This window comes from Oryctolagus cuniculus, chromosome 10, assembly GCF_964237555.1.
Source record: "Oryctolagus cuniculus chromosome 10, mOryCun1.1, whole genome shotgun sequence".
Taxonomy (NCBI): domain Eukaryota; kingdom Metazoa; phylum Chordata; class Mammalia; order Lagomorpha; family Leporidae; genus Oryctolagus; species Oryctolagus cuniculus.
The window spans coordinates 85734921-85762536 of NC_091441.1; the positions used below are offsets into that span (position 1 = coordinate 85734921).

General features: G+C 43.5%; 1 protein-coding gene across 6 annotated transcripts in view; it reads right to left on the bottom strand.

Annotated features, from left to right (window-relative positions):
- ATXN7 (ataxin 7) overlaps positions 1-27616 on the bottom strand; it is a 160832-nt gene that overhangs the window by 45791 nt on the left and 87425 nt on the right. For 5 of the 6 annotated variants that reach the window (XM_070049967.1, XM_070049965.1, XM_051852241.2 and 2 more), the window contains one exon: positions 11095-11199. In XM_070049967.1, the coding sequence (XP_069906068.1) occupies positions 11095-11199 (105 nt within the window). Of the gene's footprint in view, positions 1-11094; positions 11200-15137; positions 15160-27616 lie in introns of those variants that run through there. The other variant, XM_070049968.1, reaches the window with a different exon arrangement.

Consider the following 27616-nt stretch of genomic DNA (forward strand, 5'->3'; position numbering starts at 1 on the left):
TCTTAAATAAGTAAATTTTTCCCTTTCTTTTTTATTTTTTAAAAAGGCAGAGTTACAGAGAGAGTGAGAAAGAGAGGGAGAGAAAGAGAAATAAATCTTCAATCAGCTGGTTCACTCCCCAGATGGCCACAATGACCAGGGCTGGGACAGACCAAAGCCAGGGGATCATCTTCTGAGTCTCCCACATGCATGCAGGGGCCCAAACACTTGTGTCATCTGCTGCTGCTTTCCCAGACCATTAGCAGGTAGCTGGTGTGGAAGCGGAGTAGCCAGGATTCAAATTGGTGCCCAAATGGGATAACTGTGTTGCAGGCAGCTTCACCTGCTACACCACAAAGGTGGCCCCCAAATAAATAAATCTTTAATAATTAACATCAAAATACCTATGTCTTTGTTTTTTAAATAATAAATTTTTATTACTCAAGGAAAACATGAGAAGTCCTAGGGGATGGGCATACTATTTTGTTTCCTGGCTTATAAGACTAGATGATTGGCCGGCGCCATGGCTCAATAGGCTAATCCTCTGCCTTGCGGCGCCGGCACACCGGGTTCTAGTCGCGGTCGGGGCACTGGATTCTTTCCCGGTTGCCCCTCTTCCAGGCCAGCTCTCTGCTGTGGCCCGGGAGTGCAGTGGAGGATGGCCCAAGTGCTTGGACCCTGCACCCCATGGGAGACCAGGATAAGTACCTGGCTCCTGCTATCGGATCAGCGCGGTGCGCTGGCCGTGGCAGCCACTGGAGGGTGAACCAACGGCAAAAGGAAGACCTTTCTCTCTTGTCTCTCTCACTGTCCACTCTGCCTGTCCAAAAAAAAAAAAAAAAAAAGACTAGACGATTGTTCCACCAAAAAAAAAGCCAAATAAGCAAACAAAAAAAAAACCAACTGAAAATAAATGACTCCCAAACTTGGCATCGCCGTAATAATTTTTTCTACTCCTACAATCTTCATAAAATGTCTAAAGATGGAATATAATAATACATCAAGGCTTTTCATTCAAGTCAGTTTGCTTCATTAGTAATACATGTTCACACACAAGTTTAAAGAACAACTTCCTGATCCATAAGCTAGTCAACCCATCCAGCAGCCTGAGCTGAAAACCACCCATGAGTCATCCCCCTCCCCCCCTTCCTTCTCCAGGTTGCTCCTGCCCAGGCCACAGGCAAGCCCTGCAGCCTTTACGCTTCAATGCAGATTTCAGTCCACTGATGCTCCAACCCTGGTCTGATCCAGCTTCCATCAAAACAACTCACAGCAGCCCACTGACTGGTCTCCTTTACTCCACTCTTGCTTTCTGCGTTCCATTCGGCACCCCAAAGCAGATCAAGACACTTTGCAGCACAAAAGTCTCCAGTGTGTGTTGCCTGCACTGCCGAACCCTGTATCCTTTAGTGGCTTGCAAGGCCCCCTTTGTCATCTGGCCCTGGCCCTGCCCTGCTTCTTCAACTTCAACCTGGACCCCTTTCATCCTTGTACATCTGCCTCCTCCTCACTGACCATTCTGACAAACTCATTTCCACGTCAGGATCTCTGTAGTTGCTACTACCTCCATGGGAAGCACCCATCTCCAGATCAGCTTCTCAGGAAGGTTTATCTAAGGTGGCCTGCCCCAGGCCTTCTCTCCCACACTTTTCCTAGCATTCATTACTTGAAATCATCTTAAATCACTTTATCTTTCTTTATTGACCTTCTCAATCAGAATATGAATGAGATCAAAGACACTGCATTTTTAGTTCAGTGGGCAGCAGTACCTAGCACACAGTAAACACCCAATAAATACTTGTTAAATATAGGAATAATATCATTCTTGCTTTTGCTAACAGTGTTTAAAGCATTCTCAAAGGCACACACATTAATAAAAATTGTTACAAGTAAAAGGAAAAAAATACATTACCCAGAAATTAAAATACTGCTCCTAGGGCTGGCATTGCAGCATAGTGGGTAAAGCTGCCACCTGCAGTGCTGGTATCCCGTATGGGCATTGGTTCAAGTTCAGGTATTCCACTTCCAATCCAGCTCCCTGATAATGTGCCTGGGAAAGCAGTACAGATGCTCCGAGTCCTTGGACCCCTGCATCCACATGGGAGGCCTGGAAGAAGCTCCAGGTTCCTGGCTTCGGATCAGCCCAGCTCAGGCATTGAGGCCATGTGGGGAGTGAACCAGTGGATCGAAGACCTTTCTCTCTCTCTCTCTCTGCCTTTGCCTCTCTGTAACTCTGCCTTTCAGATAAATAAATAAATCTTTAAAAAAAATGCTGCGCCTTCAAACGGCATCAATATCATGTTACAGTCACCTGCTTATTACACAACCAAGAAAAAGAGGAAAAACTACACTGACTGGGAGAGAACAGTTCTTTATCTGATGCTACTGCAGCTACTTGAAATTTTAAATTAGCACTGTTTGGCTGGTAGAAAAAAATGAATATACTATATTTTATATCATGCTACTTAGTGACAAGATTAGGTCCAATAGTCAACTTAAAGCTTCCTTTGAGAGATAAACTGATGTCCTCCTTGACATCACTCATGTTTTAATATGTCTAGCCCCCTTCGCTCCCATCCCTAAATTTTCCCCCAACAGCCAGACAAAAGATCTGATGTATCACCAAAAGAAGGGTGAAGGATTTTTTCCTCTGTCACATGTTTCAAAGTTAATACTGACTGCAGAAATAAATATGCCTGCAATCTCTAAAGCAGCTCCAAAATGTTACAAGACTCATCAAAAGAGGAGGTTAGCTGTGGGTACTTACTATGATTTAAGGTTAAATGAAGTTGGGCCAGTGCTGTGGTGTAGCAGGTTAAAGACCTGGCCTGGGTGGTGGTTTGAGACCCAGCTGCTCCACTTCCAATCTAGCTCTCTGCTATGGCCTGGGAAAGCAGAGGAAGATGGTCCAAGCCCTTGGGCCCCTGCATCCACTTGGGAGACCTGGAAAAAGCTCCTGGCTTCGGACTGGCGCAGCTCCGGCCATTGTGGCCAATTGGGGAGTGAACCATCGGATGGAAGACCTCTCTCTTCTCTATTTCTCTGCCTCTCCTTTCTCTGTGTAACTCTTACAACTAAATGAATAATTAAAAAAAAAAAGTTAAATGAAGTAAAAGAGGCAGGACAGAAATCAAGTAACTATGCTAAATCAATTATCTACCTATTCCCACTGTCAATACATGTTCACATTAAGTTCCTTTACAGGTAACGGTTTCACAAAGGCCAACCCAGCTACTCCAAGAAAACTGAGAATTCTACCTGAGCCAGAACATCTGCCACTAATAACATTTTTGTGACACTTGGAATTTATACAATCGTCTATGAATTTCTTTAAACTCTACACATCCTTATAATATGCAAGAGAAAATGTTAGTAGCCAGAAAACATGGCCTAGATATATCTTATCTGTGTAAATTAAATTTAATACAGGACTTTGATCTGTAAACTGGGAATAAAATTCACTGGATGGGTTGTTAAAAACAAGAAATGAGATAATATACATAAAAATGCTTTGTAAATCATCAAGTATTATTAAAAGTTATCACTACTATAGCCTGTGGACTGATGAATGAATGCCAATCCTACAAAGATTAATTGTCACTGAAAGCTGCAAAGCTGAAAAAGACCCGGCATATTAATGTCTAGTGGCCAAATTTAGCACTTGAGAGAAAAAAGAAACACTTTTTCTTTATCCAAGAATAACTACTCCATAATGAAGTAACATAACTCAATCAAAAACCACCCAGAGCTGTTACTTTACAGGTCTCAGTCAATCAGAAGGCAAAAGCAGAGGGGCTGTGTGTTCTTTCTTAAATAGCAAAACCTCTGCTTTGTGATGCAGATTAACTTAATTACACCATGGAGATTGCTGGTCACAGCCCTGTGAAATGTCAACAATGAGAACCAGCATTTTAGCGAGACCAGAACCAACTCATCAGATCTCTCAGAGTAAGACTCATTTTGCTCTTACACCAACATTCTTTGAAACCAATTAATCAGCTCTAAAGAGTATGAGTAATTTTTCTTATGAGTAACTGACTCATCTTCTGATGAAAATGACATTTGAGAAAATATAATTTAGGCTGGCATGTAAAAGAATCCAAACCACCTCAATGCACATCAAGGGACATTAAGTCCAAGCAATGTGTGTGGCTGTTAATTTCATAGGATTTGTAGTAACTACAAGTGGAGAAAGCTGTAATATCTCTACAGTATTTCTGCTAAAGCTACTCTTATAAAGTTGTGAAACAGCCAGACTTAAGACACCTTGTATGCAAATGGAGGTCTGAGAGAGGGGCCGATGTTTTACAGGGAGGCCTTATGTTGGTTACCAAAAGACTTAAGCGCCGCTGGTGCGATGTGAACTACAAATTGATAAATGACAAAGGGTACCTGTCTGCCATGATCCTGTTGTGGATCAACATGAGGGTCTCGAATTCAGCTTCCAGGGTCTGGTATTTCCTAGGGCTAGCACTGTCTCAGTAGACAGACACTCCTTAAACATGAGGGGAAACTAGATCCAATAGCTTGGGCTGCTGTATCCCAAAAGTAGGCATCAAACCTCAACAGTAATATTAAAGCACAAGTGCAATTTCTTTGGAATCTCTTTAAACTCTTGGGCTACCACCACACTACCACATGAGTAAGACTTGCTCATAACATGCTGTCTCTATTTTAACACAGGGAGCAGGCCTCAGGCTCAGATTCAGCACCAGAAGAGCATCAAGAGACAATCAAACAGCATTCTTTTCCCTGCACATATCTTTACATCTACCATCTTTTACAGCAAATAACATCAGCTTCTCACTTCATGGTGCCATAAGATTTTCTCTGTAAGTGCATTTATTTAAATAAAAGTGGCTTGATTTAGAGAAAAATGTGTAGAATTTAATAAAGAAATTAGTAATAAATAGTAATAAAGCTAGGACCTGTTGAAAATTAGGGAAAAGTGGCTGAGCCATGTGTCACCAATGAGTCCTTGCTCAGAGATTCAGGCTAACCCAACAGGTGAACCAATGTTCAGCTAATCTGGAACAAAACACAACCATGGACACTTGCAAGTGGTTTCAACTGAGGACAGTGATCTTACACGTGTCTAAAACCAATTAACATCACTTATCTATTTTCCCCAAAGAAGATCATCCCTGTGTCAGCATAAAGACACAGAAATTAAGGTGTTGCTCATAAGCAAACACAAGGAAGCAGCAGAGAACACAGCAGTGAAGGGTGCAGTCTATGGGAATGATGACAACCACTGAGAAGCTCTCTCAGCATTCACTCTAAAGGCAGGTGCTACATCACCCCTAACCCTGGGCTGATCTCACCTGCCACTCCCTGAGTACAGGTATGCAAATGTAACAGGACCACACAGTTTATGTTCTTCAGTTGTCAGCTTAGGACTATCAAGTATATTAGTAGCTTATTGACTGGCAAAGACACCCCTCTCAAAAGAACAGTGCTTTTGTCACTAGCCACCATCAAAGCCCTCTGTCATACTGAAATTTTTAGAGGCACATAACACAAACATTTAGAAATCAGCTTTAAAACAAAGAGGGGTCTCTCTTCCTGCCACTGTTGCTAGACTCCACAAATCTCTGTCTTGCAATCTGCGTCCGTCACTATGCCAGGCACAGGGACAACAGAGTGGACAACATCTCCTGGCAGATCTGCTGATGTATCCTGGCTAGTGCTGTGTCAGCACCTGCCTAGGGAGCCGCTTCAAATGCAGATCCCTGGGTTCCGACCTTAGAGAATGGACCTTGCGAAGCTGCCTACTTAGAAAACTTCCCTAGGACTCAGATGCAACTTTGAGATCCACTGATTCCAACTGTACTTTTAAATCTGAAATCAGCAGTAAGAACATTTTTCTCTTAAAAATACTGAGTAACTAAAGAAAAATATAAGACATACTGAAGTATTTCAAAACATTGAAACATCAGGAAAACATGGTGTTACTGTGTAGGTCCCAAGAAGGAACACAATCTATACTATGAAAGCTACCAGCCTGAAAAGTCACAAACAAAAGACACTGCAATCAGTCACCATCACTGCCCAAATAGAAAACCGAGTTAATCATTAATTCCCCAAAAGGCAACTCAGCTAGCAAAACACTCCATGGGTGTCTTAGTACTCTGGGTAACAAGCTGCTTACTAATTCCCACCCACTTTATCACCCCCTAACTCACAAGGCTTCTGTGCCTGGAGCGTCCTTTCTTGTGCTGGCTGCAGTGACTTTAAAGGAACTGCCTGGGAAGATTTTGTAGTAACTGCTCGCTTGTTCATAAAAGTCACACACAATTACCAGTAATACACAAATTCACTGAGGAATTGCCCATGTTTTCACCAATTTCATTGAAAGAAAACACAATCTTTCCTTGGCAGCAATGGGTTCTTCCTAACGCAGATGGTGTCCGACTAATAATGGCTTGACTTAGGACTTTGCAGCGTTACCATGGTGTCAAAGTGATATGCATTCAGTAGATGCTACACTTCAAAGTTTGAATTTGGATCTCTTCCAGGGCTAGTGATACTCAGTGCAATCCTCTCTCATAACGCTGAGTGAGCCAGTGAGTGCAGTGCCCCATCAGGAGTATAACACCCAGAACTCAGGCTGTGTTGTTAAGCCGCGATGCTCAGCAGGTTTTGTGTGTGAAACTCGTTTCAGTTTACAATGAGTGCACTGCCATGTAAACTCCACTGTAACTCAAGGGGCATCTCCACCACAATAAATAAGTTACCATGGCTATTTGCCAAGATTCTGAATTTGACATTTCTTGGTTGTTACTATCTGTAGACAAGAATGCAAGAACTACCCTTCTGGAATTTGATAGAAAAAAAGCAAAGGGTTTCAACAATACTTCCAGTGGTCAGCACTGGAAATGGCTCTTGGTCTTGGGTACCCTGCCCATTTCCCCTGCCCTGCAGGTGAGTGGTATCTCCCTTACCCTTCATTGAGTTATTTCCCCAACCCCTCCATCTCCAAACCACTTAATTCCACCAGGCCTTTCTTCTCTTCACTGGTACTTCAAAGAGGCGGCACTCCTTCCCCATTCCCCAGTGGAACTCCTCTTTGGAACACTTGGCTCTCATCCTTCAACCAAGAACCCCACTTCTCCTTTTCTCTTAAAGATGTATTTATATGAAAAGAAAGGTTACCGGGATGGAGAGGCAGAGGGGAAACAGGGAGAAAGGGGAGACAGAAAGGTTTTCCATCTGCTAGTTTACCCCTCAAATAGCTGCAATGGTTGGGACTGGGCCAGGAACATAGAGCCTGGAACTCCATCCCAGGTCTCCCACATGAGTGGCAGGGGTCTAAGCACTTGGGCCATCTTCCGTTGCTTTTCCAGGCACATCAGCAGGGAGCTGGATTGGAAATAGAGCAGCCAGGGCTTGAACCTGAGCTCATATGGGATGCCAGCATCACAGGTGGCAGTTTAACCTGCAACACCACAATGCCAGCCCCCGACTCTTTCCTATCCCTAGAAGCTCCCTTGTCACTAGTGGGACGCCAGCACCCCCATGCAGTAGCACTGTCAGTCCTATCTCCTGCTCAGCTGCAGAAGACATGGGGTGTGTGGATCTTGCACTCATATTTGCTTCTTTACAAGGTTCAGGTTACCCTCATCCCTCTGTCACCCAACAAGCATCTCACTAAGAGATGCTGTGCTGGTGTAGGTAAACACAAAAGGCAGAAATACGATATTAAGTGCTATTCCCAATACATATGCTGACATTCTGAGAGGGAGACGCAGAGTTTTCTAAGAAGTTTCCATGAAAATATGCCATGATCAGAGTCAAGTGCACCTGGCAGAGGGAATCAAGAGAGCCTCTTTCTGCCTAAGGAAGTCCTGGAAGAGTTAACACCTGTAACTGATCTTGCACTAATCCATTGTACTCATCAATCCTCTGTAGCGCCACTAAGTCACATCTCTGTTTCTGAACAATCGCTAATAGGTTCGCACCGCCATCAAGGGAAGGGACTCTGTGGACAATGAGGCCCTGTGAGTTGGTCCTAGCCTACCTCTGCAATGTGTCATCCACAGGTGGGTACGTCAACTCCTGCCAAAGGCGATGCTGTGCAGCACATTCCAGACAGCCTGGAATTTCCTGCCTCTGAGCTTACTCCCATCACCTGCTGTCAGCCTGGGGCCACCAGACATGGCTGGTGTAAGTAGTGTAGTCTATCTTCATCAAAACATTCTCCATTTTAGGGGATTATAGGTGATTTTTAAAAAATATGTATTTCTTGGGGCCAGCGATGTGGCGGAGCGGGTGAAGCCGCTGTCTGTGGCACTGGCATCCCATATGGGTGCCAGTTCAATTTCCGGCTGCTCCACTTCTGATCCAGCTCCCTGCCAATGCTCCGGGGAAAGCAGTAGAAAATGGCCCAAGTACTTGCAACCTTGTACCCACACTGGAGACCCAGAAGAAGCTCTTGGCTTCCCATCAGGCCAGCTTTGACCACTGTGGCCATTTGGGGAGTGAACCAGCAGACAGAAGCCCTCCCCCTCTGTCTCTTCCTAACTGTGCCTTTCAAATAAATAATCTTACACACACACACACAGTATATATTTGCTACAACAGATATTCCATGGCTAAACACTGAAATAAAATTACACATGTAGGGGGCCAGTGCTGTGGCATTTGGGGAATGAATCAGTAGATGGAAGATCTCTCTCTGCCTTTCAAATAAATCTCTAAAAAAATATTTGAGAGACAGAGTTCACGGGTTCACTCTCCAAATTCCCACAACAGGTGGGTAAAGCCACCGCCTGCAGTGCTGGCATCCCATAGGGGCGCCAGCTGGAGTCCTGGCTGCTCCACTTCCAATCCAGCTCTCTTCTGTGGCCTGGGAAAGCAGTGGAGGATGGCCGAAGTGCTTGAGCCCCTGAATCCACGTGGGAGACACAGAAGAAGCTCCTGGCTCCTGGCTTTGGATCAGCCCAGCTCCAGCCATTGCGGCTATTTGGGGAGTGAACCACTAGATGGAAGACACTGCTCTCTCTCAGCCTCTACCTCTGTAACTCTTTCAAATAAGTCAATAAATCTTTAAAAAAATTATACTTGCGAAAATAATCTGCTCTATTCTTCAAACCCTAGCAGGCAGGCTATTTTCACAGCAAGCCTTCTCTGAGTTACCTGTCAAGAAATCCTCAGCGTCCCTCTTTATCCTTAAGGCGCTGGACAGTTTTGTGACTTTAGACCAACACCATCCTGTACCTACAGCTACACCTTTCTCTCTCTCAACTCCACTACATACTAGGTACTATATGAGGGGCTGTGTTATTCATTTAACTAGGTACTATATGAGGGGCTGTGTTATTCATTTAACACCACCAGGAACCTAGGAGCAGACATTACCACCCCTGGACAGTAACAAAGGAAGCCAAGGTTGGGAACTCACTCAAGGCAAAGAAGTAAGTTATGCTTTTTGCAGATTCAAACTTAAACTTAGTATAGGCTAGCTTGAAAATTCTTAATGGCAAAATGCTGGGAAATTAACCCAATTTGTCTTTTCTGAGTCTAAAGCAGTGAGGTGTCATCTAATTCCTCTTTGCACTCATTCTGGGACCTTCCCAAAGGCCTCCCTGAAAAGGATTAACTCACAAAACCTTTTTATGATTAATTGAAGATTTACTCAATGGGAAAAAAATGGCAGGATGTAGACTATGATGGTGTGACTGTTCAAACAGCAGCAGTACCAACAGGAAGCCCTGTTCTGGCTTTAAAACGCAGGTAAAAACCACGCAGTATCCCCAGCTTTACCGCTGCATGGTAGCCACACTCCAGCTCCGTCTCATCTGTAAACTATTCCCCCTACTTCTACTTTTCTCCCACATTTTGCTCTCCACAAATCCACCACTGAGATGAGACTGTGCTACTCCCTTATAGAATCCCTCCAAAGACTCCAAGCTGCTTCTGCCCACACCCTGTGAATGATCAGCTACCTGCCTAGAATGCTGACACCTGCAGTTTCTACTTCCCTTCAACAAGGACCCTAGGTCAACACTGGCCTCCTGCAAGACTGCATGCTGGCTGTTCTCTCTGCATTGAAGGTGTTGATTCCAGTTCCCTGCCTGGGTTGCTCCTTCTCATCTCGTGGGGCTCAGTTCCATTATCAACTACTGGAACACTTTTTTTTTTTTTTCCTTTTTTCCTGACAGGCAGAGTGGACAGTGAGAGAGAGAGACAGAGAGAAAGGTCTTCCTTTCCGTTGGTTTGCCCTCCAATGGCTGCCGCGGCCAGCGCACTGTGCTGATCCAAAGCCAGGAGCCAGGTACTTCTCCTGGTCTCCCATGGGGTGCAGGGCCCAAGCACTTGGGCCATCCTCCACTGCCTTCCCGGGCCACAGCAGAGAGCTGGCCTGGAAGAGGGGCAACCAGGACAGAATCCAGTGCCCCGATAGGGACTAGAACCCGGTGTGCCGGTGCCGCAGGCGGAGGATTAGCCTATAGAGCCGCAGCGCCGGCCTCCCCTATCATTCTATTTTAAACTTGCATCTGTACTAGTTTGAGCAATGAGGACTGCAAACTTCATGGGGGCAGCAATCATGCTGCAGCCCCAGTGACAGAACCAAGGTGGGCACTCAAATACTTCCGAGTTACAACAGAACCAAACTAGCCATAAAAACCAAGTTTTATAATCCGATCTTATCCTTCACATTGACAGGCAGCATCATGACAATGCCAAACGAGCATATGCAGATCTTTAAAGATTTAACACACACGACGCAGCACTACTAAACTCTCATGTTTCCGAATCGCACTTCCTTTGAAAAAGGTTCACATTACGTGTATACACAACTACAAAATTTGCTGAATTCACAACCAGCAGCTTTGTCATAAACAAACCTGTTAACTACTCTGATGCAGTATTTTGAAGGAGATTTCATAAAAAACTCTTTGCCTAATTTCAGTAAGGACCAGAAAAATCACAAAATTACTTTCAATAAAAATCACAAAATACTCAACATCTGATAGATACTTCTATGAACTAGAAAGCCTGCTTCCTGCCGGGGTAGGGTTAATTACATAAGCACACCATCACTGGCCTTCAGTTTAATCCTGCTTTACCTTTTACCTTCTAATAATGATTTTTAAATGGTTCCACACTTACCATAATGTGATTGAAATGCCTGCGGTTTGACAACCTGATTACAGTCGTTACACACCACCAAGTAGAAATCATCATGGGCTGGACAGAGACCAAATATTGGCATGTCTGCAACAAAGAAACAGAAGGTCACTCACTCATCTGGTTCTGACTGATATGCCCCCCTGTGGAGTAGCAACACATTTTAAAGGAGCTGTCATATTATAAAGTGCAGCAGGACAAATGTCCCCCCCCAGTTTAAAACTGACCCATACAGCACACTCTATTAAGAGATTAAATCAGGCATACAGAGAAACTTTACAAAGGGTTAAAATGACATCCACTGAAAATCATCATTATGAGGCAAAATGGACAAATCTATTCAGATACAAGCAATGAATGCATTTGCACAACAAAACAACTTCAGATGAACTCTACCAGTGATTATGGGGAAGAAGCTGCAACCACATAAAATGATTAGTGATTCACAAAGCAGTTATCACTGAATGGTTTCATTTGTTTAATTATGCATTCAATTTCTATGGTCCCTGAGAGTTCTAGGGAATAGTTAAGAAGTGGAGAAGCTTCCCTGAAGAGTGTAAGAAGAGTATAACCATCGGTTCCACCATCACATAATACACAGAAATTAGGATCACGTTTTTTTTTTCCAATACACTATAACTTCTAGTCCTTTTGCTTACATCATGACGCCAATAGACAAATGGAACTTGGGTACAGACAAAGCATCTCATACGTTAATATCACTTTGATTACCAGAAATGGGCAGGATCTAAAGTATTGGTTTGTTTTTTTTTTTGAAATTTTAAGATATCAAGTTAATTGAAAAGCAAAAGTGAAACTTTTTATACATATGACAAACTGAAAATTACTTGATACCTTGAAAAAAAGGTTCCCCAAAAGATCCCAATTTAATTATTAAAACATTCCAGTGAAGAGAGCTGAGAATTTAAACCGAAATATAGACTTAGAGAAGATTTCAAAATCAGTGATTTTAAACAAGTATTCTGCACTACTTAGGAAATCTACAGTGAATGGGTAATTAGCTGTGTAAGTAATGAGCCTTACATTACACTGGCAATTTAGTAAATGTTTTATTTCACCAAATATCAAGTTTAAAGGGTGAAAGAAAAAATCTAAAAGTTTACCAGCACTGCTTTTTCTTGCCTTCAAGATTTAATTTCACAAAGAGTGGGTAAACTTGGTGGTTTTAAAAAAAGAGAGAACAAAGTAACCGAAGGAGATATTAAATGAAAATAATCTCTAAAATAGGGGCCAGTGGGTTAAGCTAGGCCACTGCCTGTGGCGCTAGTATACCATATGGATGTCAGTTTTAGTCCTGGCTGCTCCACTTCCAATCCAGCTCCCTGGAAAAAGCTGCGGAGGATGACCCAAGTGGTTAGGGCCCTCGCACTCACTTGGGAGACTCAGACGAGGCAACTGGGTTTGACCTGGCACAGCCCTGGCTGTTGCAGCCATTGGGGGAATAAACTAGTGGTTGGAAGATCTCTCTCTCTCTGACTTTACCTTTCTCTCTGTAACTATGCCTTTCAAATAAATAAATAAATCTTAAAAAAAAAAAAAAAACACCTCTAAAATATCAAGTTACTGATCTAATATCTACACATAGCTTCAGCTCAGATTTTCCAACAGTTTCTATTACACAGAACTGTAGGCAGCTAGCTGGCAAAAGAAAGTATCTCAGGATCCAGCAAGACTGTGGGATGCAGCCACAGCACTGCTTCTCTGTGTCATCTCTTTCTACCTCTGCAGACACAATGATTCCCACTGTGAAAAAGAAAAGGGACTCACAGAGAAGAGAAGGACTTACTCAAACCTGGTATCTGATGCTCACAAGGAGGGCTAGGATTTATTTTTAAGATGTATTTATTGGGGCCAGTGCCGCAGCTCACTTGGCTAATCCTCTGCCTGCGGCGCCAGCACCCAGGGTTCTAGTCCCAGTCGGGGGGGACACCAGATTCTGTCCGGGTTGCTCCTCTTCCAGGCCAGCTCTCTGCTGAGGCCTGGGAAGGCAGTGGAGGATGGCCCACGTGCTTGGGCCCTGCACCCCATGGGAGACCAGGAAAGGCACCTGGCTCCTGGCTTCGGATCGGCACAGCGTGCCGGCCGTGACAGCCATTTGGGGGGTGGACCAATGGAAAGGAAGACCTTTCTCTCTCTAATTCTGCCTGTCAAAAAAAAAAAAAAAAAGAGAGATGTATTTATTAGAAAGTGATTTATTTGTGAAAATGAGATAGAGACAGAGAGATGAGTTGGGGAGGCAAGGGAGTGGGAGAGAGAGAGGGTAGGGTAGAGAGGGAGGGGGAGGCAGAGGAAGATGGAGAGGAAGAGGGGGAGGAGGGGGAAGGGAGAGGTGGGAGAGGAATAGGAAGAGAGAGAGAGAGAGAGAGAGAGGAAGGGGAGGGAGAGAAAATGAATGAATCTTCCATCCACAGGTTCATTCCCCCAAATGGTTGAAATGGCTTCAGCTGGGCCAAGCCAAAGACAGGAACCCAGAGCTCCTGGCCTCCTACATGGGTGGCAATGGCCAACTACTTGGGCTGCTTTCCCAGGCACATTAGCAAGGAGCTGGATAGGAAAGTGCAACATCTGGGTTTTGAACCGACACTCTGATACGGGATGTGGGAGCACAGCAGCAGTTTAAACCACCATAGCATGGAACTTGCACCAAGGGCTTGGATTAGTTCATCTTCAAGTACACAGGGATAATGTCTATTCCTTCAGAATTTCAACTCCAATAATGTGAAATGTCAGGACCTCAACCCTTGACTGCACAAACGGATTCAGTAACTTAAGACGTTTCCAACAGACTGCTGACTTCTGTGACTAAGCTTAATTATTTAATAAAAAAAATAGGAGTCAAACAATGTGCTACTTTCCTTGACAGCATGCCCACATCGAGTTAAATATAGTACATGCAGGAGAAGGCTGAAGGTTATATCCCAGGTAGTGATACACACACACACAAACACACACACACACACCACACACCACACAAACACACAATAACCTATTTTCTATGGCTGTTTCTTGACACAACATATCATTCTTAAATATTTAAAACAGTTTGCCATCCACATACCCCTATGCCATATGCCTCCAACAGGACTACTAGCAAAGAAATTCAAATTATACAATATAGTAATACCTATAAATTATAACTGAAAAGTATAAAATGTCTATCAAATCAACTATTTCACTAACAAAATCAACTCATTTTGTTTTACTAACAGTACTTAAAAGAACATTAAATAAACAGTCTCATTTTCATTCTCAGTTTCTGTGATGCACTGGTCTGTGGTTTCCCACAGCACCCAACGTCAAACAATGCTGTTTAGAATATATCAAGATGCTAGATATCAGGTATTTCTGGTGAGCCGTTCCATAACTCTTTAAAAGTAAAGCAATTCTAAAATATAAACTGTACCGATCCTTTCAAGTAATGAGGATTCAAATCTGCTACAATGGTGTTTACACAGAGAACTGTTCTTTTCTGTCCTGCCTCCTTTATTTCTTCTGTGAGACTGACAGCAGGTAATACTAGGAGGCTAAGGGTCCTTCTTGAAGGGTCCACGAATACGGACTTCTGTAAACATACCAATTTCCTCAGTAACTGAAGCTCATTTGGAATTGATGACAGTAATGATGATGTTCATAATGATTAATGTTGACATTTATCATTTATTAATCATTTATATTATCATTTATTAAGCACTTTTTATATGGTTTATCCCATTTATTTCTAACAAGAATCTTGCACTATAATCTTCCTTTTACTTGTGGAGAAATCAATCTAATATCATGCAGCAAGAAAACAGTACAAGTAGGACTTGGCTTTGTGTGACATGTAAACTCAGTTCTCAATCTCTCAGTAGTACATCACATCAACCTAAAATGTGTGCATGCATGTACAAATACACACAAACCCTGTGGAAAGAAAAATGGTATATTTAAACCCACTCTATGAAATCTAGTTCCTATTATGAAAATTTGAAGCAACTTTCATTTTAGCTTTCTAAATTCTTTACCTTCAGATATCCTTATTCGGAAGCAAGCTAGAGGAAACAAAATAATTTAAATGCCCCCCTCCCCCCAAAACAGTTCTATATCCCTTTTCTGCACTGGAACATTCCAGAGGCCTTAGCAACAGGAACAGAGTGTGGAATGTTGTGGCAACCGAAGAAATGAAATAATCTGTGTGAGAGACAGTGGACATGCTTCTGAATACTTGCAGGGCATACACAGTCACATCAGCCTCTTTACAAACCAGCACGTGGATCTCGCCCAAGCACAGGGAAACGCTTGATTTACAACAGAAAATACTGAGTTAATAAAAATGAGTTCAATTATACAATTCAAATATTTACAAAATTCTCTTTAAATAAGTAACAAATCATTAATTATGTACTTGAAAGTAATTAAAAGTTTTTAAATTGGACTTGAATGCACTGATTCTGAACTAACTTGAAAGAAGAGACATCACTGCTGTGTTAAGTCCTGAATCTTATTCAGGATTTGACTCACTCAGCTCACACATCTCGGCCATCTTGTACCCGAGGCCAGAATCCTAGGAATGGCTAGGTTTAAGCACATGGACATGGGAGCACACGTATGTAGGAACTCCACAGTCACATACAGAAGGCAGGCCCCATTCGGGAAACTGTACCCACAACAGTGGCAAATGTATCCGGTTACTTTGGGTCTGCTAGGTCCAGTCTGAGGACTGTACTTAATAACAGTGACACTTCAAAGTGACAGCAAAACATTTAACCTCTGGAGTACCCTGAGTGTCTCCCTTCTCCCATGCATCCAAATTTCTACATGCCAACACCCACATTTCTCTCTCTAATCCAGACTGCTCCTCAGTTCTGTGAAGACAGACCCCGTCATCTGGATGTCTTATGTGTGTCTCACAAAGAACAACAATGTTGAAGGGAGTTTTACTCTTGACCCTGACCTGCTCCTTGCCCTCTAACAACATTCCCCCTTTTGGGTAAATGATACTACTCATACTAAGAACCCTGGTTTCATCTCTGACTCCTGTGTCTCCCATCACATCCAGGGCCCCAGCAGGCCTGATCAGCTCCATTCTAAAACCTGTGTCCATTTCCCTCAACTCCCACAGCCATTGAGGTATGAGCCTAAGGTAGTTTCTAAGTGGCCTATAATACCCTCCAAAAGATCGTCAAGGAGACTCGAACTGTTGATCACAGCACCTCACTCCTCCGTCTGCAATTTTCCAGTGGCTTCCTGCTCCTTTTGGTACACAATCCCAGCCCTTACCAAGGCCCTGACAGATGAGTGTCCAGCTCGGCCTCACCCTCTGTCCTGTGCCACTCTCTCCTTGGCTAGCTCCCCTCCAGGCTCACTGACCTCTTCTACACACAGACACACAATCTCTTTCCCAGCCAGGCCCTGCCCCTGTTCTTCACCTAAAGCCTGGCACATTGTCCCATGTCAGATCTCAGCTTGGCTACCAACCCTTCCAAGGAGTACTCCCTCCCCTCCTCAGTTAGCTGCCCTCTATCTCTGGAATTTTAGTACAGTGGCTCAGAGCATGAGCCACTCTGTCACTCTAAATCCCGATTCCCTCATTCAAGAGGAATGAAAGACACAATGGGAAAGTTGTGTTACCACTTCAAACTTTGATTTCTTCACTTGTCAAATAATGGTGCTCATAGCAGCTCCCTCAAAAGTCAAGACTTAAAGAGGTAGCTAGCCAAGGAAGTGCTCATTCCATGTGTCCACACCATGCATTCCTGTTGACTGATCAGGAAACCACGACATGCAGACACTGACATCTCACAAGCTCCTGCACAGCATAGCCAAGATTTGACCCCAGGCCTGCTGGACTCTAGAGTTCTCCCAGAATCAGCGCCTTCCATGCCACTGTCACTGCCCAAGGCCAGGGTCCAGAGGCCTCTACTCTTGTGGACAGGTCTCAACAGGACCAGAGCTTCTCCCTGGTGCAGGCTCTCCTATGCTGGTGCCAGAGCCACCATCTGTAAAGGAGTTAGTTAACAACACTCCTCTACTTTAAGACCCCTACTGTGAAGCCAGACACCTGGCCTGCTTGAACCCCTGGCCTGCTTCTCTGCAAGCAAAGCCCACCCCCACCCCCAACTCCACCCACCAGCCTGAGTCGATCTGCTCCTGGCTCTAAAATAAGTCAGCATCCCAGAAGGTGCCTGGCTCTCTCACAACCCTAACTTTTGTTCAGAGCAACTCCTATGCACAAAAGCTCTTCTCGCCAGTCCGCAAATCCCATCATTCACCAAGAACTAGCCCCAGACGCCCTGTCTGCTGGGCTGGAACTCACATCATCTGCATTTCCTCTCTAGCTCTTCCCTCACTGACGTATGACTTATGAATGAAAATTTATAAACCCAAACCTCGAGTCCTGTCTGCAAGCATACTCCTTGCCTTGCCTAACACAAACTCTGAGAAGTGAGCTCTCGTGGTATGCTTTTGGCATCTGGGACTCTTCTAGAGCTTCTAGTTGGCCTTAGGATAACGACTGAGATCCTTGATGAGGCTTACCAGGCCCTGGACAGCCTGGTCTGCCTCTCCATATGCGGTCCCTCCAGCTTTGGATTTGTTCTCAGCACACATACTCCAACCCCCTGTCACAGCACCCTGGTTCTTGCCCTTCTCTCTACCCGGCACTGCCTTCCCCGGATCTTACTGGCTTGCTGCTCTATGTCACCCAGCCTTAGCTTCACTGTCACTGCTCTGCAGACCTGGCTAAACAAGACCTCTGACTAGCCTTGCCACTCAGAACCACCCTGCATCTGTGGCTTTCCATCCAGCTGTGTGAGACACACCCTCTTCCCGTTAGACTTACGTTCCACATCTGTCTTGTCCACTGCTCTACAGTACCTAGTGTGCCTAACCAAACTGACAGAAAGCCCCTAAATGTCTGTTAAGCACCACTTGACACACAGCAATTAAAACATGAGTTTAAATCCCTACGATGCTATTGTACACCAGAAGGTTATTATCATGCCTTTATGTCATTTGACAACACACGGTCATCTACTAGAATTCGGCAAGCTGTTCAGTAAGACAAAAGTTTAAGCTCAGTAGCCATAACACAGGGTCTGACACCTGCAGGCAGTTTCTGGTAAAATTCCCACATGTACGAGTCTGATTCCCCAATATGCACACTGGCAAATCCCCTCTTGGAGTAAGTCCAGTGGGATACCTACCAACGGTTTTGCAGTCAGGTCATTTGGATTCAAATTCCTACCATTTCTCTTGTCAGCTGTGCGAGCATGATTAAATCAATCATCTAGCTTCTGTGAACCTCAGTTTCCTTGTCCTTTCACAAAGCCATTTGCACCAACTACAACTCATTACTGTCAGGATTAAATCAACTAATCCTTGGACAGCACCGAGTGCTGAGCATGCAGTAAAGGCTCCGTAAATGTCAGACACAGAAAGGAGAAAAATAAAATCATCATACAAAAATTGTCTCACAGGTAAGTGGTATATATTCAAACAGCAATAGAATCTAGTTTACAATGTGAGCTGAACTATGAAGCAGTCTCATGCTCCCATTGCTCACCACACAGTTCTCTCCGTAGGCCAAGGGAACAGCAGGGCAGAACTGCCCGTGGCTCCACCCTGCAAGCCGGAGAGAACAGCAAGACTTTCAACAAGCAAGCCGTAAGTGGCGGAAGGGAACGCTGGCACAGTGTAGATGGACTCTTACTGTAAAGGGGGTGATCTTCAAAGGCTGCTGCAGAAGTCAAGAGTGCGAAAGAACAAGCTAGCTCAATGAAGGTAACAGAAATCAGTCTGAATACAGGCTGTGAAAACCCTATAAAGAGTTAGGAGACCATGGGCATGGTAGGATGCAGGAGCAGGAATGCACAGATGCCATTTCTTCCTTCCTCACTGCAGCTAACATAAATGCACAACAGGCTGGACACACAGCATGCAAGACACAGTACGCAGGGCCAGGACTGTGATGTAGCGGGTCAAACTGCTGCCTGTGGCAGTGGCACCGGCACCCTGTATGGGTGCTGGTGTCAGTTCTGGCTGTTCCACTTCTGACCCAGTACCCTGCTAATGTGCCTGGGAAAGGAGCAGAAGATGGCCCCAGTCCTTGGGCCCCTATACCCACGTGGGAGATCTGAAGAAGCTCGTGGCTCCTGGCTTAGGATATGCCCAGCCTTGGCCTCTGCTGCCTTTTGGTGAGTAAACCAAAGGATGTAAGCTCCCTCTCTGCCTCTCCCTCTCCCACTCTCTGTAACTCTGCCTTTCAAATAAATAAATAAATCTTAAAAAAAAAAAACATATATAGTGGGGCCGGCGCTGTGGCACAGCAGGTTAATGCCCTGGCCTGAAGCACCAGCATCCCATATGGGCGCTGGTTCAAGACCTGGCTGCTCCACTTCCAATCCAGCTCTGCTGTGGCCTAGGAAAGCAGTGGAAGATGGCCCAAGTCCTTGGGCCCCTGCACCCATGTGGGAGACCCGGAAGAAGCTCCTGGCTCCTGACTTCAGATCGGCACAACTCTGGCCATTGTGGCCAACTGCAGAGTGAACCATCGTATGGAAGACCTCTCTCCCTCTCTGCCTCTCCTCTCTCTGTGTAACTCTGACTTTCAAATAAATAAATCTTTTTAAAAAATAGTTTACTATTTCAATTGAGCATACAGGTTAAAGGCTCAGCATGTGGTCACTTACTTGCCTGTACCTCCATTCGCTCATCTGCAATGGCTTAAGTTAATAACTAACACACAGGCTGTTAGGAGGACTGAATGAGTACATATGAAATGCTTACGCCAGTAGCAAGTGTGAGCCATTTTTATTACCTTAAACATCACTATCCTTAGGGTCTTTGAGCTAAAAATGCCTTTGTTTCTGCAGGCTCATTCCCTCCAGTAATCCCAATATTGTTTTTAAATCCTTCATGTCTCATGGCCCAACCTTGGCGGTTCTCCACTGCAGTCAAAATGAGAAGCAGCATTTATGAGGCTCTAACATCTGCAGCCTCAGACAGAGACTCTCTGCCTACTGTCCATTTGGGCATCTGACCTCCCAGACACTGATGCCAAATTCTACCTCGAGGACTTGGTTAGTTCTGCTTCCTCTCTAGGAGTGCTTCTCCTGGTTGACTCCAGGTCTCAGCTTACATTTCAGTGGAAAGACCTTCCTCCCAACTGCCCCACTTAAGGCAAGCTCCTGTCTCTTCAGACAATTCTCTCTCATCACTCAGTAGCTAATTGTTGTGCTTTGGCTCCCTTCTTAAGATGTAAGCTCATGAGGACAATGCCCTCATCTGCACAGCATGGCACCTGGTACACACAAAGTTCTTAACAAAAGCATCTGATGACAGCCTCAGATTGCCAGAGTTCAGATTCCAACCCTATCAATCACCAGGAATGAGTCATTATTGTTATCTGTAAAACAGGGATGGTAGTAGTAGCCATCTTAATGGGTACTTACATGTATGAAGAGAGTATCTATACATCCCTTATTACTGTGCAAGGTTATGTGCTAGGAAAATTAACATGTTTACAATTATTTCTATTTTTTACTGCCACAGTGATGCAATGCTACCACCTCCAATCTCTGCTAGTCGGCAAATATCACCTCTTGTACCACTGTGGTCCAGTATTTTTTGTGTCAGCTGTTACAGCAAGGACTCTTACTCATTCATTTCACTGGTTAAACACATGAATGGTTACTATGGCAAGGCACTATTCTAGCTACAGTTTTTACAACAATGAACAAAAATCACAGCAAAGTGCTAGCACTCCCCCATCCTCCAAAAAGCCCAAGAAGAAGTGATACTTACGAGGATATTCAAAAAGTTCATGGAAAACAGAATTCAAAGATAGCTATTTTGATGCAAATTTTTCTAATCCATAGTTTATCACAGTATGTCTTTTCTAAGCTTTTGAAGATGCTTCATATAACAAACACAGTGAGTGTTTCTTGTGTTCCAGATAGAATGCTAGGTATTGGGGTCGGCACAGTGGCATAACAGGTAAAGAGGTAAAGCTGCCACCTGCAAAGCCAGCATCCCATAGGGTGCCTGTCTGAGTCCTGGAAGCTCCACTTATTTAAGACACTAACCTTCACATTTTAAAAAAAAATTTAAAAGGCAAAAGTTAGAGAGAGGCAGAGGCAAAGAAAGATAGAGGACAGAGAGAAAGGTGTCTTCCATCTACTGGCTCACTCCCCAGATGGCCACAACAGTCAGAGCTGGACCCATCCCACGCGGGTGCAGGTATCTAAGCACTTGGGCTATCCTCTACTGCTTTCCCAGGTCACAGCAGAGAACTGGATTGGAAGTGGAACAGCCAGGACTCAAACTGGCACCCACATGGGATGCCAGCACTGCAGGTAGCAGCTTCACCGGCTACACCACAGCACCAGCCCCTGTTCCACTTCCCATTCAGCTCTCTGCTATGGCCTGGGAAAGCAGTAGAAGATGGCCCAAGTCCTTGGGCCCCTGCACCTGCACTGGAGACCCGGAAGAAGCTCCTGACTCCTGGCTTCAGATCAGCGCAGCTCTGGCCATTGAGGCTATGTGGGGAGTGAACCAGCGGATAGAGGACCTCTCTCTCTCTCTCTCTGTAGCTCTGCCTTTCAGATAAATAAATCTTAAAAAAAAAAAAAAAAAAAAAAAAAAAAAAAAAAAAAAAAAAAAAAAAAAAAAGGCTAGGTATTAACTCATTTTACCTCTTGAAGTCAATATTCCCACTTAGCAAAAAACAAGTGAAGAAAAAGGAGACAGCCTGCTGTTAAATCAGAGCCAGAAGTAAGCAGCAGGGATCTGAAGGTTGGCTAGTGCCAAGCACGTGCCTTCACCATTTCACTTACGCAAGTCCCTCCTCTGCTCCACGCTCACCTCAGTTCTTCTCTGCCTCTTCCAGGAAATCCTTGCTCTTCTCCAGGCTTTGGGAAAGTCAACCAGCATGTTTGGAGCGCACAGCAGTCACCTGCAGGGACCTCTACACTGTCCGCTCGTGCTGCCACTAAAAGCATTCCTCCCGTAACAGGAAGCTCAGCCACATTCATGTGGGAAATGTCTTTAAGAAACCTGAGGGATGTGCAAGGTTGTTCTCTACATGAACTGAGCTGTTATTACTATAGTCAGTCTCAAACTTGTTTCTACAGATGATGTCAATACTCAGTAATCCAAAGTATTAGCAACAATATTTGAAAGTTTGTGGCCGGCACCGTGGCTCACTAGGCTAATCCTCCGCCTTGCGGCGCCGTCACACCGGGTTCTAGTCCTGGTTGGGGCGTTGGATTCTGTCCTGGTTGCCCCTCTTCCAGGCCAGCTCTCTGCTGTGGCCAGGGAGTGCAGTGCTTGGGCCCTGCACCCCATGGGAGACCAGGAGAAGCACCTGGCTCCTGACTTCGGATCTGCGCGGTGTGCCGGCCACAGTGCGCTGGCCGCAGTGGCCATTGGAGGGTGAACCAATGGCAAAGGAAGACCTTTCTGTCTCTCTCTCTCCCTGTCCACTCTGTCAAAAAAAAAAAAAAAAAAGTTTGTAATTGCTGTTAAATGGGCTTTAGTCTCAGTTAGAAAAGGCTAAGACAGAATTTTATTCCCATTCTCCACAAGTACATCTCCAAAACTTCTATGAACTCTGCTCATTAAACCAACTATATTTTTCTTTCATTACAAAATGTTTAAAGTTGGAGGCAACAGAATGCTCACCCCTCAAAAACAAAACAAAAACCAGAAATAAAAAACTCAATCTGTGGATCAGCACTGTGGCATAGTGGGTTAAGCCACAGTTTGCAGCATTGGCATAACATATACAGGGGTCAGTTCAAGTCCTACTTGGTCCATTTCTGATCCAGCTCCCTGGTAATGTGCCTGGGAAAGCAGCAGAGGATGGCCCAAGTGCTTGTGTCCCTGCACCCATGTGGGAGACCTGGATGAAGCTCTTGGCTTCGGCCTGGCCCAGCCTGGCCGCTGTGGCCATCTGGGGAGTGAACCAGCAGATAGAAGATGTCTTTGTATATATGACCGCTCTCCTCTTTGTCTCTCTCTCGCTGTAACTCTTTCAAATAAATAAATAAATCTGTAAAACAAAACAAACCCTCAGTCTGCAACCTGCCAAAATGTATGTGGTTTGGGGGCCTGTCTGAACAAAACATGTAAATAATGTCAATAAATACTGAAATTTAAGAAAGAAAAGTGATGAGGTAGACATTCAGCACAGCTGTTAAGATCCCACTTGGGACTCCGACAAGTGATTCCAGCTTCCTGCTAATGCAGACCCTAGGAGGCAGTACTGATGGCTCCAGTATCTGAGTCTTTGCCACCCATGTGGGAGACCAAGAGGGAGTTTCAGCTCATGGGCATTTGGAGAGTGAACCAGTGGCTAGGAGGTCAGTCAATATCTGTCTGTCTCTCTCTCTCTCTCCATATTTCTCTTCAGAAGAAAAAAAAAGATGTTTCCAGTAAATAGCATCCAACAGAAAACCAGAGGATCAATGAAGTACATAAAATATTTCTGTCTAATATTCATTCACCACCATGTGCAAATGGCTGGTCTTATCACAGTGATCTTCCACAGGTTAAGAGTCAGAAGGGCTTTTGCTGTCATTGTAAGGAAATTGAAATTCAACACCTGGGACAGAAGAGAGGAGGAAAATACCAAAATCCTGGGAAACCAAAGTTTGGGAAGGCAAGTATGGCTACCCTAGTAACCAATACGGCAGTTTACATGACAGGCTTTCTATGTGTTTCTTACGCTATTCCTCAAAAAACTGTCAGCAAACTCTGACCTCTCAAGTCAGAAACCAAGCCTTCAATGCCATGTGTCCTGTATCTGGACAGGCCTGGAAAAATCCTCACTGAATTTTATTTTCATCACTGCCATTCAGCTAAGTGTGCAGCCTGGGGTACAATGAGGATTCTAAAAGTCCACCCATCAACTGTTTTGTACCCTCCAATTCAGTACTTCAACATTGGGGCTCCCTATTTTTGCACTTGAAAAAAATGCTGCAAACACAATCCACCATAGGTAATAGGAAGACTGAACAAGATACTTCTTGGAAAATGCTTAGCTCTACATCTAACACGGTGAAGAGAATGTATATGAGGGCTCAATAAAGAGTCGGTTTATTTTATTGTCATCAATATTGTGCCTATGTTGATTTAATCTCAGGACTCAGTTAAGAATAACATTGCTTTTGTCCAAAAGGCAGACAGTACTGCAATATTACAGGTCATGTTATCTTGCATGTCACCTAAAGAAAACCATGGCTCTCTGAGACTAAGACTCACATTAACCATGTAATGGTACTGGCTACTGACCTATCTTTATGTTTTAAACGGTTAGTCTTAAACAGACCATATTCTCAACACATCTCAACAAATTTACAAGTAGTGAAACCATACCAACTATGTTCTCTGACAATAAGAGAGTAAAACTAGAAACCAGAAGCAAAGATAATGAAATCTCTGAACACTTGGAGATTAAATTTACACTTCAAACAATTCATTAGTCAAACAGAAATAAACTAAAACTGAAAAGAAAAACACAACAAATTAAAATTTGTGGGATGCAACAAAAGCAGTGCTGAGAGGAAAATGTGTAGCACTAAACGGATATACTAAAAAGTTTTTTTTTTTTTTTAAAGATTTATTATTTGAAAAACTGTTACAGAGAGGCAGAGGCAGAGGCAGAAAGAGAGGAGGGAGAGATACTCCATCTGCCAGTCTACTCCCTAGTTGGCTACAACAGCTGCAGTTGGACCCACTTGAAGCCAGGAGCCTCTTCTCGATCTCCCATATGGTCACAGAGGCCCATGCACCTGGGCCATCCTCTTCTGCTTTCCCAGCCATCACAGAGAGCTGCATCAGAAGTGCAGCAGCCAGGTCTCAAACCGGCAACCATATGCCATTACAGGTGGCAGCTTTACCTGCTAAGCCACAGTGCTGGTCCCCAATAAAGTTTCAGATCAATCTCACACCTTAAAAAGCTAGAAAAAAAAAAAAATCCAAAGTAACTAGAAAGAACAAACAAAATCAATAAAACAGGGTGGAGGAAGGAATCAATGAAACAGAAAACTAGTTCTTTGCAGTGTCAATTGTTAAATCAACAACAGAAGTCACTGTGCACTTGCTCCCCATGAAGGACCTCTGTCCTTATGTGTGTTGTACTATGAGAATTAATAGGAAAACTAGTCTTCAAACAGTACTTTCTATGTTGTGTGTCTATATGGGTGCAAACTGCTGAAATCTTTACTCAGTATAGAGTTGATCTTCTGCTGTATATAAAGATAATTAAAAATGAATCTTAATGAAGAATGGGATGGGAGAGGGAGTAGAAGATGGGATGGTTTGCAGGTGGGAGGGTGGGTATGGGGGGAAGAACTGCTATAATCCAAAAGTTGTACTTTTGAAATTTATATTAACTGAAAGTTTTCTATAAAAAAAAGGAAACTAGTTCTTTGCAAAGATCAATAAAATTAACAAATCTCTGGCAAGAATGGTTGTAGTCCAAGGACAGAAGGAAGGCTAGTCAATATTTGAAAGTCAAACAATGTGACCCATGATATTAACAAGCTAAGAAAAAGCCTACCCGATATCAATTGATGAAAGAACTTGATGAAATTAAATAACCATTTATGACCAAAAAAACCCAGACAACATCAGAAGGAGCCTTAACTTGATAAATAGGATTTATTTAAATACACACACACACACATACGCACACCTTCTACACCTGACATCATAACCAAGAGAGAATATAGGCTTTCTTACGGGAATCAGCACAGTTTCCTTCCTGCTATTCAACACAGAAGCAGAAGTTCCAGCCAGAGAAATAAGGTAAGAAAAGGCAATAAAAGGCATGTGGACAGGAAATGAAGAAATAAAACTGCCCATGTTCACAAAAATGATGTGATAGTCTGTATTAAAAAATCCCAAAGAATCTACAAAAAAACCTCTTCAAACTTAGGACTTAGAGAAATCTAAGTCAACCTACAAAAAAATCAATCATTTTTCAATATTCTAGCAATGAACCCATGGAAATCAAAATTAAAAGGCTAGCCCTCAGTTGGCACAGGATATGAAACATGCTATTTGCTTTACAGAACTGCTGAGTATTATCTGGCAGTCATACGTCTATGCTGAATGTAGCAAACTAGAAATCTGTATCTTTCACAACTACCTTAAGGGGATTTGTTAAGAAGTAATCAGCTCATCTTTATAAAATCTCACCATAAACATCACCCAGAAAGCTTAGGACTTTATTATGAAACTCTAGTTAAGTGCCTTGAGTTTGGTTCAGGTAACTTAAGTCAGAAGGAAAATGCTTTTTAGCTTTTCTATCTTAATAACCTTGTTAATGTACAGTATGGTTCATAGTCAAGGTTCTGCTTTACCTTAAAACCTGGTTAAAACTACAGAATCACAGAATCCAACCCACATCTAACAATCACAATATAAATATCAACAAGACTGCCAGATGACTTCCATTTACGTTTTAAAACACCATACCATACAATTTGGACAGATTCTTGCACATTTCCATATAACATTATTTCAGGTTTTTTTTAGTCTATCCATTCTAATCTATGCATTCTTGGTATATATCCCATTAGATTAGGGGATATAATTCTTTTTATATGTTATTAGATTTAATGTGCTGGTATTTTGGTGAAAGATTTTTTAGATCTGTAATCACAAGGAATATTGGTCTATAGTTCTTCAGTTGTTGTGAAGCTACTGACTGCTTTTGGTGTCACAGAGTGAGTTTACCAAGTGTTCCTTTCACTACTTTTTACAAAACTCTATATACGAATGGTGCTAACTCCTCACATATTTTATAGAATTTACCAGGTCTTAGCTTTTCATTATACCAAGCTTTAAGGTTGGTAATTCCAATTCTTTACTTGTTCTAGGTCTATTCAGTTTGCAATTCTTCTTTAAGCCAGTTTTGGCAGTTTGGTAGTATCTTTCTAGGAATTTATTCAGCCCATCTAGGTTAACTGAATGTTGGTTACAGTCATTCACAGCATTCCCATTAACCCTTTTTATTTCTGTAAGGTCTGTACGATGGCACCATTTTCATGTCTGATTTTAGTAATGTGAGTGATACAGTCACAACCACCTAAAGATTTGTCACTCTGATCTTATCAAAGTGCCAACTTTTGGTTTAGTTGATTTTCTTTGTTTTTTTTTTATTCTCTCATTTATTTCCATTGTTTATTCTTCAGCTTGTTTTGCGTTTAATTGCTCTTCTCTTTACACACACACACACACACACACACACACAGAATGACTGATTGATTTGAAAGTTAGAGCTACAGAGAGAAAGGGAAGAGACCTGGAGAGATCAAAAGATCTTTCATCTGCTGGTTCACTCCCCCAGATAGTTGCAATGGCCAGGGCTGGGCCAGGCCAAAGTCAAAAGCCAGGAACTTCATCTCTGTCTCCCATGTGGGTGCAGAAGCCCAAATACCTGGGCCATCTTCTGGTGTTTTCCCAGACCATTAGCAGGAAGCTGGACTGGTGCCCA